At 31.7% G+C, this 13,749-nt stretch overlaps 1 protein-coding gene across 1 annotated transcript in view; it reads left to right on the forward strand.

Annotated features, from left to right (window-relative positions):
• Nucleotides 1-6,258: 6,258 nt before the first annotated feature.
• LOC148274054 (synaptotagmin-10-like) overlaps nt 6,259-13,749 on the forward strand; it is a gene marked incomplete at its 3' end in the record, with an annotated part of 159,111 nt that continues 151,620 nt past the window's right edge. The window contains exon 1 of the mRNA XM_088237702.1: nt 6,259-6,458. Within this exon, the coding sequence (XP_088093828.1) occupies nt 6,278-6,458 (181 nt within the window). The remainder of the gene's footprint in view (nt 6,459-13,749) is intronic.

Raw genomic sequence — 13,749 nt, forward strand, 5'->3', positions numbered from 1 at the left:
AGGTTTGAGGTCTTGGATTAGCATGGAAGGAAAAGATAGACACCTTTTTTTGAAAAAAATAATTAAAATAAAATGCATACTGCAAACAAATCTTGTTTTCATAATATCAGCATATATTAATTTGGTTTTTATTTTATTTGTATTTTATTTTTATGGTCATTTCAATTTGCAAATTAATATGAATAAAACAAATGCATTACTTAAAAATTGAATTATTTTTCCATCTGTCAGATTGTCGAAGAAACAAAATGGAAATTTCGTTAGTGTTGCCAGGGTAGATTTTTTTTTACCCTACTTTGCTCATCTAATAAAAGAACTAATGAAAAATAGACCTCAGATTAGATAACGCCGTGGGGGACATTTGAACGACATTTTCTTTAAAACATCAAATATTATTTAACATGATATAAAAATATCCGTTTTATATCAAATAAAAATGGTTTTATATTTTAAGTTCAAAGTTCATTAATTCAATTACTCTTATTAAATAACCCTAAAAATTCTATGTTTATATATGTATGGAACAATAAACAAATTAAAAATTTAAAAATTTAAAAATCATCAGCTTCATCACTGCTGAAATACTTTAATATATATCGAAATTTCAATTATTTATTCTTGTAGTCATCATATTTTTTAGCATGGATGTAGGATTACAACACCCTCGAATCTCATCGTCATATTTTTCTTCGGACACATTTTTACAAGCTGATTTCTGGAAGTTTACTCGTAAATAATCCATATATACTGAAAAAGATCAGTTTATATATTATGTTACCAAAAATTATACTAGAACAAAATCTCATGGACTGTTTTACACACCCAGAAGCCGTACAAATGCAAGACAGAATTCACCTATTCATAGGACAATTTGCTTGCTGAATACGGATTCTGCTGATAATATGGATATCTTTTTCTGTACAGTTTAGCAGAGCTGTCTGCTTTCTATTCATAAACATCTTATTTATATTTTCAGTCTCGATTACGTGATGAGTTTAACAGCCCGTAAAGTAATGCAGACTACAATTTTCAATAAATAAATTATAAATCCCGTCCAGGGCAAAATATAGAATTTACCTGGAAAAATTATGAATATTCTAATTATTCTTAAAAACATTACGCTCACATAAAATATTATTTTATTTGCTTGTCTTAATGTAGCTAAAATGTTTTTATATAGGTTTATTTAGTTCAGCAATGGCTAACCTACGACACGCTTGTCAGAGATGACACGCTTGTCAGAGATGACACGCTAGTCAGAGATGACACGCTCAGACATTTTGTGTGACTCACATCGAATCTTTTACAATCGATCTGCGCACTTTCGTGTGACCTTGTTCTCAACACTGATTATTATGTATTTATTTATTCATTCAGAAAGTTTTAAAATTAATAAACTAGTTAAGGCTTTTTAGGCTGTGCCCGTGTCAGGCCATAATAATTAACAAATAAAAATACATAGTAAAATAAATAATATTTCATCATAATATAATGTAACACAATAGAATAACAAACCCAAAAAGTATAAATAATAAATAATAAAATTCCAAAGACGAGAATTAAAAAAAATAAATTATATAAATATTAAAATATTACTTATCATCATCATTCCCTTTCCGCACCTAAAGGTGCGCAAAGTACTGCATTGGTACACCAATCGCTGCGTATCTGGATTTTTTTGTATTATTTCTTTTTAGTTTGATTTATTTTGAGTATGTCCAAATGATTGCAGACTGGCTGGATTTTCTCACTAGGGAGTTGTTCATATTTAAATTTGTTGCAACAGAAAGGGAAAACATTTTTGAAAGTTTGCATAAACCAAACTTTTTCATCAACCAGGGCTGCAAAAATTACTTGATATGACACGGCACCCGGGTCAAGTCAGTTTTTTTCAGAATTTTGACCAGCTGAGCTAAAAAGGTTACCCATTACTGATATAGTTCATAATGGTGATGTGTTTTTTAGTACGCTGAAAAATAAACCGCCCTGAAAAATAATTCTTGCCCGAAAAACACGATGCTGAAATTGTATTCCAGTTCATTAAGCATAAATAAATACGGTGGTACGGGATGATAAAACAAGTAGTCCTTTACGAATTTAAAATTTCAGGTGAACCCGACTCACTGAAACATTTGATTACCCTCGGTATACTGAAAGTTCACCCCGAGCCCGTTTTTAAGACCGAAGGTTCTAATGGGTTTTTTTTTTGTGGAAAATTATTTATTTTATTTTATTTTATTTTATTTATTTCGAATACAAACAGGTGTACAGGTTAAATGAATATTTTTTTTTTTTTAATATTTAAAATGTATACATAGTAGGGCCTGCCATCCAATTATATGTATTCACTAAATAATACTGTAATAAAGCGACGACGGCTTGAAGTTTAAACTATATAAATAATAAATATACTATTTATTAGAAAAAGATAAATATGGACAAAACAAGGAGATAGTGGAAAGGAAAAGAAGGAAATTGATAAGAAGTGGTAAAGGATGATTGAAGGAAAGTGAGAGTGGAAAATTGCATTTTATACAATGATTAAACGAATTATGAATGAAGAGCATGAATCAAGCCTATTAATTCTCTTCTGTACATATTGTATGGAGTGTTAAATATATCTAGACTATTAAATGTTTTGTTAAATGTTTCACATATACGAGGAATTGTAGAATGTTTCCGATGATTGGTTTTAAATTTACGAATATAGAAAACATCAGAGAGTCTAGTTGGCCTGGAGGGGACACGGTAAGCAAGTAGATAAATGAGTTCCGAGGAATCGAATTTATTATTGACAATTTTATAAAGCAGGATCTGATCAAACATATTATACTATACTATCTTAATTTTTTTATTTCATAAATTGCTAATTTCGTTTTATTACGATTTAACTATCCTACCCTGTTTCGTGTAGGGCACTGCATAAATACTTTAATAAAATTGCGGCATATCCGGTTTGCCTTCCAAAAATTTTGGCAATAAATCATTAAATATTTTTGGAGCAATTACATTGTATTGTTTTTTGATAAAAGCGGTTGATACAAATGAGACAATACAGTTAATTTGTGTTGCTAAACGAGTGTGCTATGGTACCGTAATTACTGTCGCGGACTCGTGGATCGGAGGTCCGAGGTTCATAAATCATTCTACAACAACTTGATTCCCGCTTTCTAATAGTTTGTTGAAAACGCTCCGAAAATTTAAATGTTTGGGTTAATCAGAAGCAAATTTTAGGTCAATAACATAATTTGTACATTCCAAAATATATATATATATATATTATATATATTGTCCCTACCCACTTCAGCTGAATAGGGCACTGCATTTGTACAACAAATACAGCTTTTATTGATCATATGTTACATTATGGTGAGTTGATTAATCTTACGTTTTAGGTATCAATCCAAAAATAATAAAATATTTATGACAACATCAATTTTAAAACCGGTATTTTACGTCTTTTTTACGAGGAATCAAACCCAATATATCAAGCATATTATAAATAAATGCAAATCTAGTTCCAACTCTAATGTATGGGAGCGAAGTTTGGAATTGGAAAAATGATGATGAAAGTAGGTTGAATGCTGTCGAAATGCGATCCCTCAGGCGAATGTGTGGTAAAACGATGTATGATAGGTGCACAGATGTCGAGATCCGTGAAGTGTGTAAGGCTGAGACATGCATTATTGACAGAATCAAGAAAGGGGTGCTGCGTTGGTTTGGACATGTAGAGCGAATGGGCAGCGAAAGAACGGCTAAAAGGATCTACGATGCAAATGTTGATGGATGCAGAAAACGAGGAAGACCGAGAAAGACATGGCATTATCAGGTCCATCAAATACTTGAAGATGGACATGTCAAAAGTAGGAACAATCGGCGTGCGTGCATGAGAAGATGTATGAATGTAGAGGAAGCGAGGTCTGTATGCCAAGATAGAGTGTTATGGCGTTCTACCCTACGGGAAAACGGCGTGATGGTTTGTTTGTTCACTAAAACTGAACTAATTTAGTTAAATAAACATTCATGTGTATGGATGTAATAACTTATATTTAATTTACCGATTAAAAATACTTCGTTCACTTCCACTTATTTGTTTTACCAATAAGCGATTTTACCCTCTTAAAGGCATCTTCAGACTGGTGAATATTATTCAGTGTAAGGATAATTTATTTAAAACTATGTATAATTTTGAGTGTAGGTACATTTACAAATAAATTGAAAGAGATACAATACGCAATATTTTAATAGAACAGAGGGGGACAAATTATTGAAACATGTGTTGGTGGTGTACTTGAAAAAAGGATTATATTCTATGAAAACATTAATTGTTTAATTACAATATACAGGGTCCAACAAATGAGACTAATAAGGGTGAGTGTGTGAATTCTATCTGCTGATTTATTAAAATTCTATCGCTTTATTTTTTTATCCTTTGTATTTCTAAAATTTCTAATCTACTCGTATCTTACTTTGGATCTTTATGTCCTACATGTAAAAATTTTATGTCTTTTGATTCGTCAAAATTATGTTTGAAATCATTTAAATGTGATACATAGTTTGATATATCGTTAATAAATCTGTGTGAAGCTAAAAGTTCAAGTGTATATTTAAATATAAACATGTTTAAACTGAAAATTTTACCACATTAATATATATCGCAAGCATCCCGTGTTAATGAAAAGGCGGACTGTTTATAAAAATCGAATTTCATTCAGTTTTGTGATTGCGAAATATTTGAGAAAGGATAGGAACGTGGAATGGATACCTACCTTTAATATAATCTGAATGTTCTTCAATTTCTGGCACTGGATCACAAAGTGAACTTTAAAATATAACAATGTTTTCCACGACACCCGACGATTCCAACCACTCTATATCCGATTGTATGTGAAGTCAAAAATGTTGTTTTGTTTTTGTTCTAAATCCGAATCTTCTAATTTTGAACATCTTTTATCTTGATGTAAGGTAGGAACCATAAGGATGGGTCAAAGGAAGGATGAGAACGAAAGGTAATCGGCTAGGAATAGTATCGATTAATTCTGTTATTTACTTAACACCCCTTGTAGCTCAGCATCAGACATAGAAAAAACTTTTACATTCTATCACTCCTTCAAAATAGTTTTAATAATCCTACTTCGCCTGTTTATCTGAGAGAGCTCTTTCAACCTTTTCCATAGCAATAACGAGAAAACTCTTTCAACACCCATTTACCGCACTTCTTTGCCTTTTCTTTCACAGTAGTAGCTGCTAGATTATGGAAAAATCTACCTATTAATGTGATAGATGCCTTTTCCTTATTCGCATTCAAATCACGATTGAATTGTCATTTATAAATATATAAGTTTTCTTTTCTCCTCTCTATTTCCTGCTCTCTTTTCTCCTTCTTTTCTTTATCGTATTGTTTAGATAAATAGCCAATTTATTTTCCAAAATTTTTTTAAATCAATGTTTTATTTAATAATAAAAATATTAAAATATACCTACCATAAATTCATATACCACTATTCATGTTTTTTGTTTATATTTCTTGATAAGACTCCATAGTTAATAATTATGATAAAATTATAAATAAACTTATCGATGAAACTTCCTGGTTTAGTTTTACTTTTTATTATTTTGACCAACGAGCGCTTTCACCTAAGTAGACATCTTCAAGACTGGTGCCAAAAAAAAAAAGTAAAACTAAACCAAGATGTTTCATTGATAAGTTTATTTATAATTTTATCTTAATCATTCATGTACTACTGATTTTCTCAAATTTATTGGTTTGGAAAGATATAAAAAAATTACTTTCAGGCGATATGCCTTCTCGTATGCATATGTATGTAAATTGTATATATATAAAGTGTTTAATTTAAATAAATAAATAACATAATGAAACAAGTTTGTTACTTTCGTCAACTAATTATTTGTTTGACATGCAGTGTTCATTAAAATGATCGTTCAATAATTGAAAAAGCACTAAAGATTTTTTTAAATAAACTGAAAGATTTAAATAATTCTTTAGATCAGAATCCATTTCTTTTTATTTCCGCAGAAATTAAGTCAGTCAGTTGAACAAAAACAATTGCTGAATAAATATTTTTATTTTTTAGAATAATTTTCCACTATGCTGTTTTATATAAATTGTTTATTACAATACCTAAATAACACGATTTTCCCTTAGTACGCAGCGTCGCGACGCCGACGCGAGGCGAGGTGCGGCGCCCAGACGCATCGCGGCGCCGATGCCTCTGTACGCGACACAGCCTCATTCTCGTCCAGGCACTCTCTCGGGATGGGTGTGTTGGGAAACCCGGCGTATAGCGACGCACAGTTAGATAGAGCCTTCGCGCGCGCCGCGAGTGAAAATTTCAGTGTTCAGAACGAATTCAGGAATACTACACATTTCCAGCAGGACCTGTTGCACGGACATCGAACATCTCAACAGGCGCGCGTTTTGGACATTGAAGAAGGCGGTAAGTTTTATTCAATTAATAAATTAAGTATTTATCTTTATGTCAAATAACTTATTAAAAACAATTACACCGTATAAAACATATTGTAGAGCAGTCGCGCGGTTATCGACAAGTTTTATAAAATAATTTTTCTATTAAATTACTATTGATATAAAATCATAAAAAGGCCTTAAATAAAATCTTATCTTTATTAAATTATTTAGATAATATAGAAGTCTAGGCATCTACAGGGCTTATGACCTGTTAATGGCTGGTTTAAGTGGCCACTTTACACACTGTGTAACATTCACCATTCTGCCTGTATTTGAACATCTATATTCCTTCAATTCTTTCATCTGTTGATGTTTGTGAAGTTAAAGAGCTGAAACTTTTATTTATGCGGGTGAGATTCATCTAATTGAATTATTTCACCTACACACTAGACAACGCCTGAAAATGTTATTTTTTCAATTTCTATACTTCTTCATGGACCAAGTAATTTATCAACAATATTTTGAGTTTGTCCAAATTTTTGTGGACAAGGACTGGATTCAACTCCCTGGGGAGCTGTTTATATTAACATATTACAACAGCGATGAAGAACATTTAAGAAAAGGTAATATAGAAGTCTAGGCATCTACAGGGCTTATGACCTGTCAATGGCTGGTTTAAGTGGCCACTCTACACTTTGTGTAACATTCACTATTTTGCCTATGTTTGAACATCCATATTACTTAAATTCATCCATTTGTTGATTTTAGTGAAATTAAAGAGCTGAAACCTTTATTGTTGTTAAGAGATTCGTTTTATTGAATTATTTCACATACTAGGCAACGCCTGAAAACAATTTGCCAATGACGAATGTAACACAGCGTGTAAAGTGGCCACTTAAACCAGCCAATGACAGATCATAAGCCCTGTAAATGCCTAGACTTCCATATTCCCTACTTTAAGGTATTCTCCACCCCTGTTGTAATATGTGATTCTTAATGACTCCCGAGGGGGTGAAATCCAGTATTTGTCTACAAACATTTGGACAAACTCAAATATTGTTATATTTATCGAATTTTCTTATAAATCACACATTTAATTATCAAAATATTTTTCAAAAAAAGACAATCCAATTTTTTTTTGTATTTATTGGGATACGTTTTTTTTGTCATTTATTCCCATTCAGACTAAATGATGCATAGGGCACTGCATTGGAATACTAACTGAGCGCATCTTAATGATTTTTGTTACATGAAGCTAAGATAATCATTGTTACAATTCAGGTACCATTTTAGGGACTATGAGATCTGTCTTGTGGTTGTATACTCAGCACGTTTGCTTACCATTTAAGAGGTTTCAGGTTCGATTACTGACGTGGTTAACATAAAACATTTATTTAAAATGGTGTTACACTTAACCATAAAGGTTTTTAACATGTTTTATGTATGAACAAGTTTTAATATTAAATGATAAAGAATATGGAGAATTTTTGAAGAGGAAACCGGGATTTTAGGCATTTACAGATATAGTGCTGAGCCATTAATTGGTTTACAAGATTACATGTGTTACAATTACTTTCTGATGTTGTTTGAATATGTGTATATTTATATTTTAGTCGGCCTTGTGGTGTAAGGGTCAGAGCGTTTGCCTGCCATGCAAGAGGCTTCGGGTTCGATTCCCGACTTGGTTGACGTGAAATATTTATTTACAACGATGTTTTTACTAGAATATTTCATAGTCTCTGGACTGGTACCTGATGCGTAAGACTTACCTTTATTTTACAAAAATGATCAAGATGTACCAATGCAGCGCCCTTTGCACCATTAGGTGCGGAAAGGGATTGATGATGATGATGATGATATTTAAATTTATTCATTTTACATTAGCACTAAAAGTACTTTAAAGCGCAGCCTAGCCGGATGAATCGTACCCAGATTTCAGCTCTTTTCTTCACAAAAGTCAACAGATGGAAGATTTGAGGCAATGTGGACATAGGCAGAATCGTATTTTAAAAAAAAATAAAAACCTGCTAAGCCTCTATTTCGAGGCTTGTCAGCAGGTGGGATGGAGGAGATATGGAAGGAGGTAGTGAAAAATACACCACAACACTTAGACCAATTGAAAACAAAATCTTTCTTGAATTTTTTTTCTTGCAACTGGCGGGAATCGAACCCGCAACGCCAGTTTCACGGTTGACCGTCTACCAACTGCGCCACGGCACAGTGTTACACAGTGTGCAAAGTGGCCACTTAAACTAGCCAAAGACAGGTCATAAGCTTTGTAAATGCCTAGACTTCATTCACTTCTCAAAAATGTTTTCCCTCTGTTGCAACAAAATTAAAAATGATGAAATATGAATATGTATTCATACGCGTTTATTCATATATTATATTTATTTTTAAAATTGTAGTATTATTGTCAGTCAAACTGAAATCAATACCCTGTAAAAGCAATCATTAAACAGCACATTAAATTACCAGAGTTTAAGCAGAGAGAAAAAATTTTTTTTGCTGAACTGAAATTTTTCAATTCTTTATTTGATGAATTTTTGGTATTTCAATTTTAATTGTTTAGGGAGGTTTTTTTTCTTTAATCATATGTTATATAATACATTCTATGTTAGTTATCTTGGCATTGTTATATAGTAGAATTAGCTCAGCATTTACAAATATATATACGTCAATGTTTTGTTTTATAATGAAAATATTTTAATATACGCACAATATGTTCGTATACCACTGATTTTCTCAAAATGAACGGATAAGATAAACTGTTTGGGGGAAGAAGAAATTCCCTTAGGCAATATGCCCGCCCTTATGCATTTGTATGTTAACTGGATATGTTTATAAACTGTTTACATAAATAAATATTAAGCTTTTTTAATAGAATGAAAATTATTATTATTATTATTTTATTATTTAAAAAGCCGATACCCTTATTGGTATTTATTTTTATTTTATTTATTGGGGATATCAGCAGTAATACATGTAAAAAAATTAAAAAACAAACTAAACAGAGAATAAAACCTAGAAACATCCACAGAAATACATTTAATACTCGTACAATACATGCTAGAATATAGTATAGGTAAGATTTATTCGAATTATTTTACATTCTAGGCAATGCCTTAAAAATACTGAGGACTTTTATATTTTAATTAAATAATCAAGAATTTAACGTAGGTTCTGTTAAATTGACTTTTTATATTAAAAAACCGTCGTTTCAATTTTTACATGTACATTTAAGGAATACATTCAAAATTTATTTATTTTTAAATTTTGTTTCCATCATAAGCAGTTCATCTTTATATATTTTTTTGTCTTAATTATGATAATAACTTATGATATTTTTATAATTATTTTTTACCGCTGTGTCATTATTTTAATATTTTTATTCAGTAGAACATAAAATTCTACATCAGGTCAAAAATTAAAGCGTTTACAATTATTCTGTTAGGCAGAATGGTGAACGTCACACAGCGTTTCATGTGGCCACTTAAACCAGCCAGCGACAGGTCGTAAAGTCAGCCCTGTAAACGCGTAGACTTTGCTTCTTTAAAATATTTTCCATCTCTGTTGTAATACGTTTATGAATCTCTATTATAATACGTGATGGTAGGTTTTCGTCTTGAATACGGTAGTGCTAGAAATAGAGCGATGATTTTCTTTAGGGCCTAATAGATTTAAATTATTTGGCCGGTGGGGGGGTGGTTACGGTTTGTGGTTCTCCCGATCAGACTTGTTTCTTCCGGTTTACTAACAAACTAATGCACTATCATACCCTATCGCCGTTAGAATTAGGAAAATTTGATTGAGAGTAATGGACGAATCGACTCTATATACTTAGGTTGCTCTGCAGGCGATAAGGGCATTGAAAGCAGCAAATATAAATTCAAAAAATAAAAAAACTCGACTTTTTTGAAAAAAAATCATTTTTTATTTTTATTTTTATTTATTAAGGAAAAACAACACTTGTTATATAAGAATACAAAATATAAAAAATTGTACATACATCCAGTTAAAGTTTTACACAAATATAATGAGAGAACATGTTACACAGTAAAGAGAACAATAATATATTACATAAGACATGAGAGAAAAAAAAGAGCTCTTAAGAAGGTTATGGGATGAGGAAATAGAGTGGAGGAGAGGGACTTTCATAGTATAGTTGACCAATTCAAAATTTTGATATTGTAATAAAATAAACATAATAAAAGGAACATAAACTTATTACACACTGACAAATGTTTTATTTTACAGTGTTTCAAAAAGTTTTTTTTGAAGTCACAAAATTTTGTAATAAAAATATCTAAATGGGGACAAAGTAAATTAAATTTGGAGCAGCTACAATAAATGACCATAATTTTTACTGGGCAATAAATTATAAAAAATATGAACTTGTCATGTTGACTTTACGGGACAATTGATTGAAATACGCTCCAAGAGAGATGAACTATCGATAAAATTGTTTGAAATTTTGAAGAAGAAAGACAGATCAGAAATGCTTCGACGTTTAGTAAGGGAAGTTAAACTGTGAAAGGAAGAAGAGTCTTCATACGAGTCAAAATATGTAAGAGATTTACAATCCAGAAATTTAGGGAATCTTTTCTGTATTTTATCTAGTTGTGATATATAAATTGTTTTTCGAGGATTCCAAACAACAGATGCAAACTCAAGATGGCTGCGAACGTATCCATTATATAAGATTTTGAGGGATGCGTTTGTTTTGAATAGTCGAGTAGCGCGTATGATAAAGCCCAGACTTGAAAAGAAGCCACAATACCTTTAAAACAGATTTGGGTAATTGGGTGGGCGCTTTCTATGTAATACGTTTATCTTAATAGCTATCTAGGGGATTAAATCCAGTCCTTGTCTACAAAAATTTGACTAAACCATCTGATCTGTAGGGTTCATAGTCTATAATCGATGACACACACATGTTAAATTAGTTCACCTGAAATAGACTAATGACTGACAATGCAATGTCATCATTTATAATCGAATCCAATACATTCGTAAAATGCAACTCTGAGTATTTCACATGAAATCGGAGGGCATCGTTCTGCAGTACATTCACATCGTCCCTATCATGAAGAAATGAACTACAAAGGAACGTCGTCTATAAAGAGACCAGAGGACGCAGCCAACGTCAGCCAGCTCGTTCAATCAGCCCAACAAGATCAGTCCAGTTCACTCAGCTCCAGCAAGTAGTTCAAGTGCAGTCTCTTCAACCCATCATCGCCAACCAAGTGCTGTATCTTATTTGCCATGTAATAAATATGCATTAAACAGCAACCTCGTGTTTTCTCTGTCAATCTCTAATTGGGGTAGAAACTTTAACCAAACCCTCAACTACTTAATCCTACAGATCTAATAAAAAGTATAAATATATATATATATATGGGTGTTGCCTCGTATGTATGTAGATAAAATAAATCAGTTATCCATTGATTATTGTGAAGTCAAAGAGCTGAAACCTTTAAAAATGTGGGTAGTATTCATCTCACTGAATTATTTTACCTTCATACTAGGAAACGTCTAAAAATACTTTACAATTCTCATACTAACCGGTTAGTTGAATCAACAGTATTTTCAGAATTTCCAAACGTTTTTTTTATGTCCATATTCTCTTATCAAAAATGTTTTCCTCTGTAACAATAAAATTAAATCCTAATTCCTGCTTAAGGAGTAAAATTCAGCCTCTCCTACACACATTTTAACTTGTCAAAATATTGTTGATAAAATAATGTCGTTTATTTAAAGTACCCTTAAAAAAATACTTTTTTCAATTCACAAGTCCTGTCTTTATATGGAAGTATGCAAGCTACCCTGTACAGTTTACACCCCTCACCTGTGCTCTCTCACGCAGTAGCTACTGAGCAACCCTGACCAGATCCTGGGTCAATGTCGACCGATCGATAGCATACGGTACCGGCAAGGTTGCATCCATTCAGATGTTCGAATGTGCAACATGTTAACAAGATTCACTTATTAAGCTGCGTGTTTGCCTTATTACATTATAATACAATATTCCGTGTTTATTAACTATTTTGTTTATTTATTTCATTTGTAAATATGTTAATAAACTATTACTAATTGAGGCATCAAGATATCATTAATGTTTCGAAACAATAAAAATCACCCTCTACATAGTAATTCATTTTATTGATTTATTTTTATTATTTATCATGGTTCACAAACAATTAACTATACATTCGACATTGATTCAATAATTACAAATTCTTATTTAAAATATCGTTCATCAATTATGTGTGAACACAGCATGCACAAATAAAGAGAGAAAAAAGTTTATGGCCAGTTTAATTGAATTCTATGATTGTTGTAAAAGTTGTTACAATAAAGTGTTACTAACAGGTTATTACAAATTAGTTTACCTAAATAACATAATTGGCTAATTGATTTCATAAATTGCGTTACATTTTTCCTTTAATTACTAAACGTATTGTTAAAGATATCAATATCAGCATTAATTTCTACATTGTTTTACAATCTTTACATACGTGATAATTCATTGAAGTGCACCATATTATTATTGAAGGTTCAAAGATAAAATGTTGTGTACGATCTCAACCGCTGACTGGGAACATTCAGGTGTGCATTATAATTTTAATTTGTTACAAAATAGAGGGAAAACCTTTTTGAGAAGGTAATATGGAAGTCTAGGCATTTACAGGGCTTATGATTTGTCATTGGCTGGTTTGAGTGGCCACTTTGCACACATCGGCCTCGTGGTTGGTTGATATAGAATATTGGTTTAAAAGAGTGTTTTCACACCAGAATATTTCATCGTCCCTGGACTGGTACCTCAATCGTAAGACTGATCATCTTACCTTCATTTAAAAAAAAAACGATTAAGATATGCTGCGATTGGTGTACCAATGCAGTGCCCTATGCACCATCAATTGCGCAAAATGAATGATGATGATGATGAACATTGTGTAACATTCACCATTCTGCTCATGTTTAAGCATCCACGTTTCCACAACTCTTCCATCTGTTGACTTTTGTGAAGTAAAGGAGCTGAAACCTTAATTACGTGGGTGAGATTCATCCGGCTGAACCATTTCACCTTTCAAGCAACGCCTGAAATTATTATTTAAACACTTAAAATATCATTGGCGTTTGTTTACAGTTTTTTTTTTCTCAAGACTATTACTTATAACACAACCACAACCATCCGAAAACTCTTAAAATTGCCTAGTTTTATTCGCCTTTTTTTCGACGTATGGAATACAAATAATATATTTATTTATATACTATTATAACTTACGGCCGTAGCCAAAGTTAAATACAAAGTTATA

The sequence above is a fragment of the Micrasema longulum genome, unplaced genomic scaffold (assembly GCF_059751315.1).
Source record: "Micrasema longulum isolate JH-2025_06_02 unplaced genomic scaffold, ASM5975131v1 h1tg001769l, whole genome shotgun sequence".
Taxonomy (NCBI): domain Eukaryota; kingdom Metazoa; phylum Arthropoda; class Insecta; order Trichoptera; family Brachycentridae; genus Micrasema; species Micrasema longulum.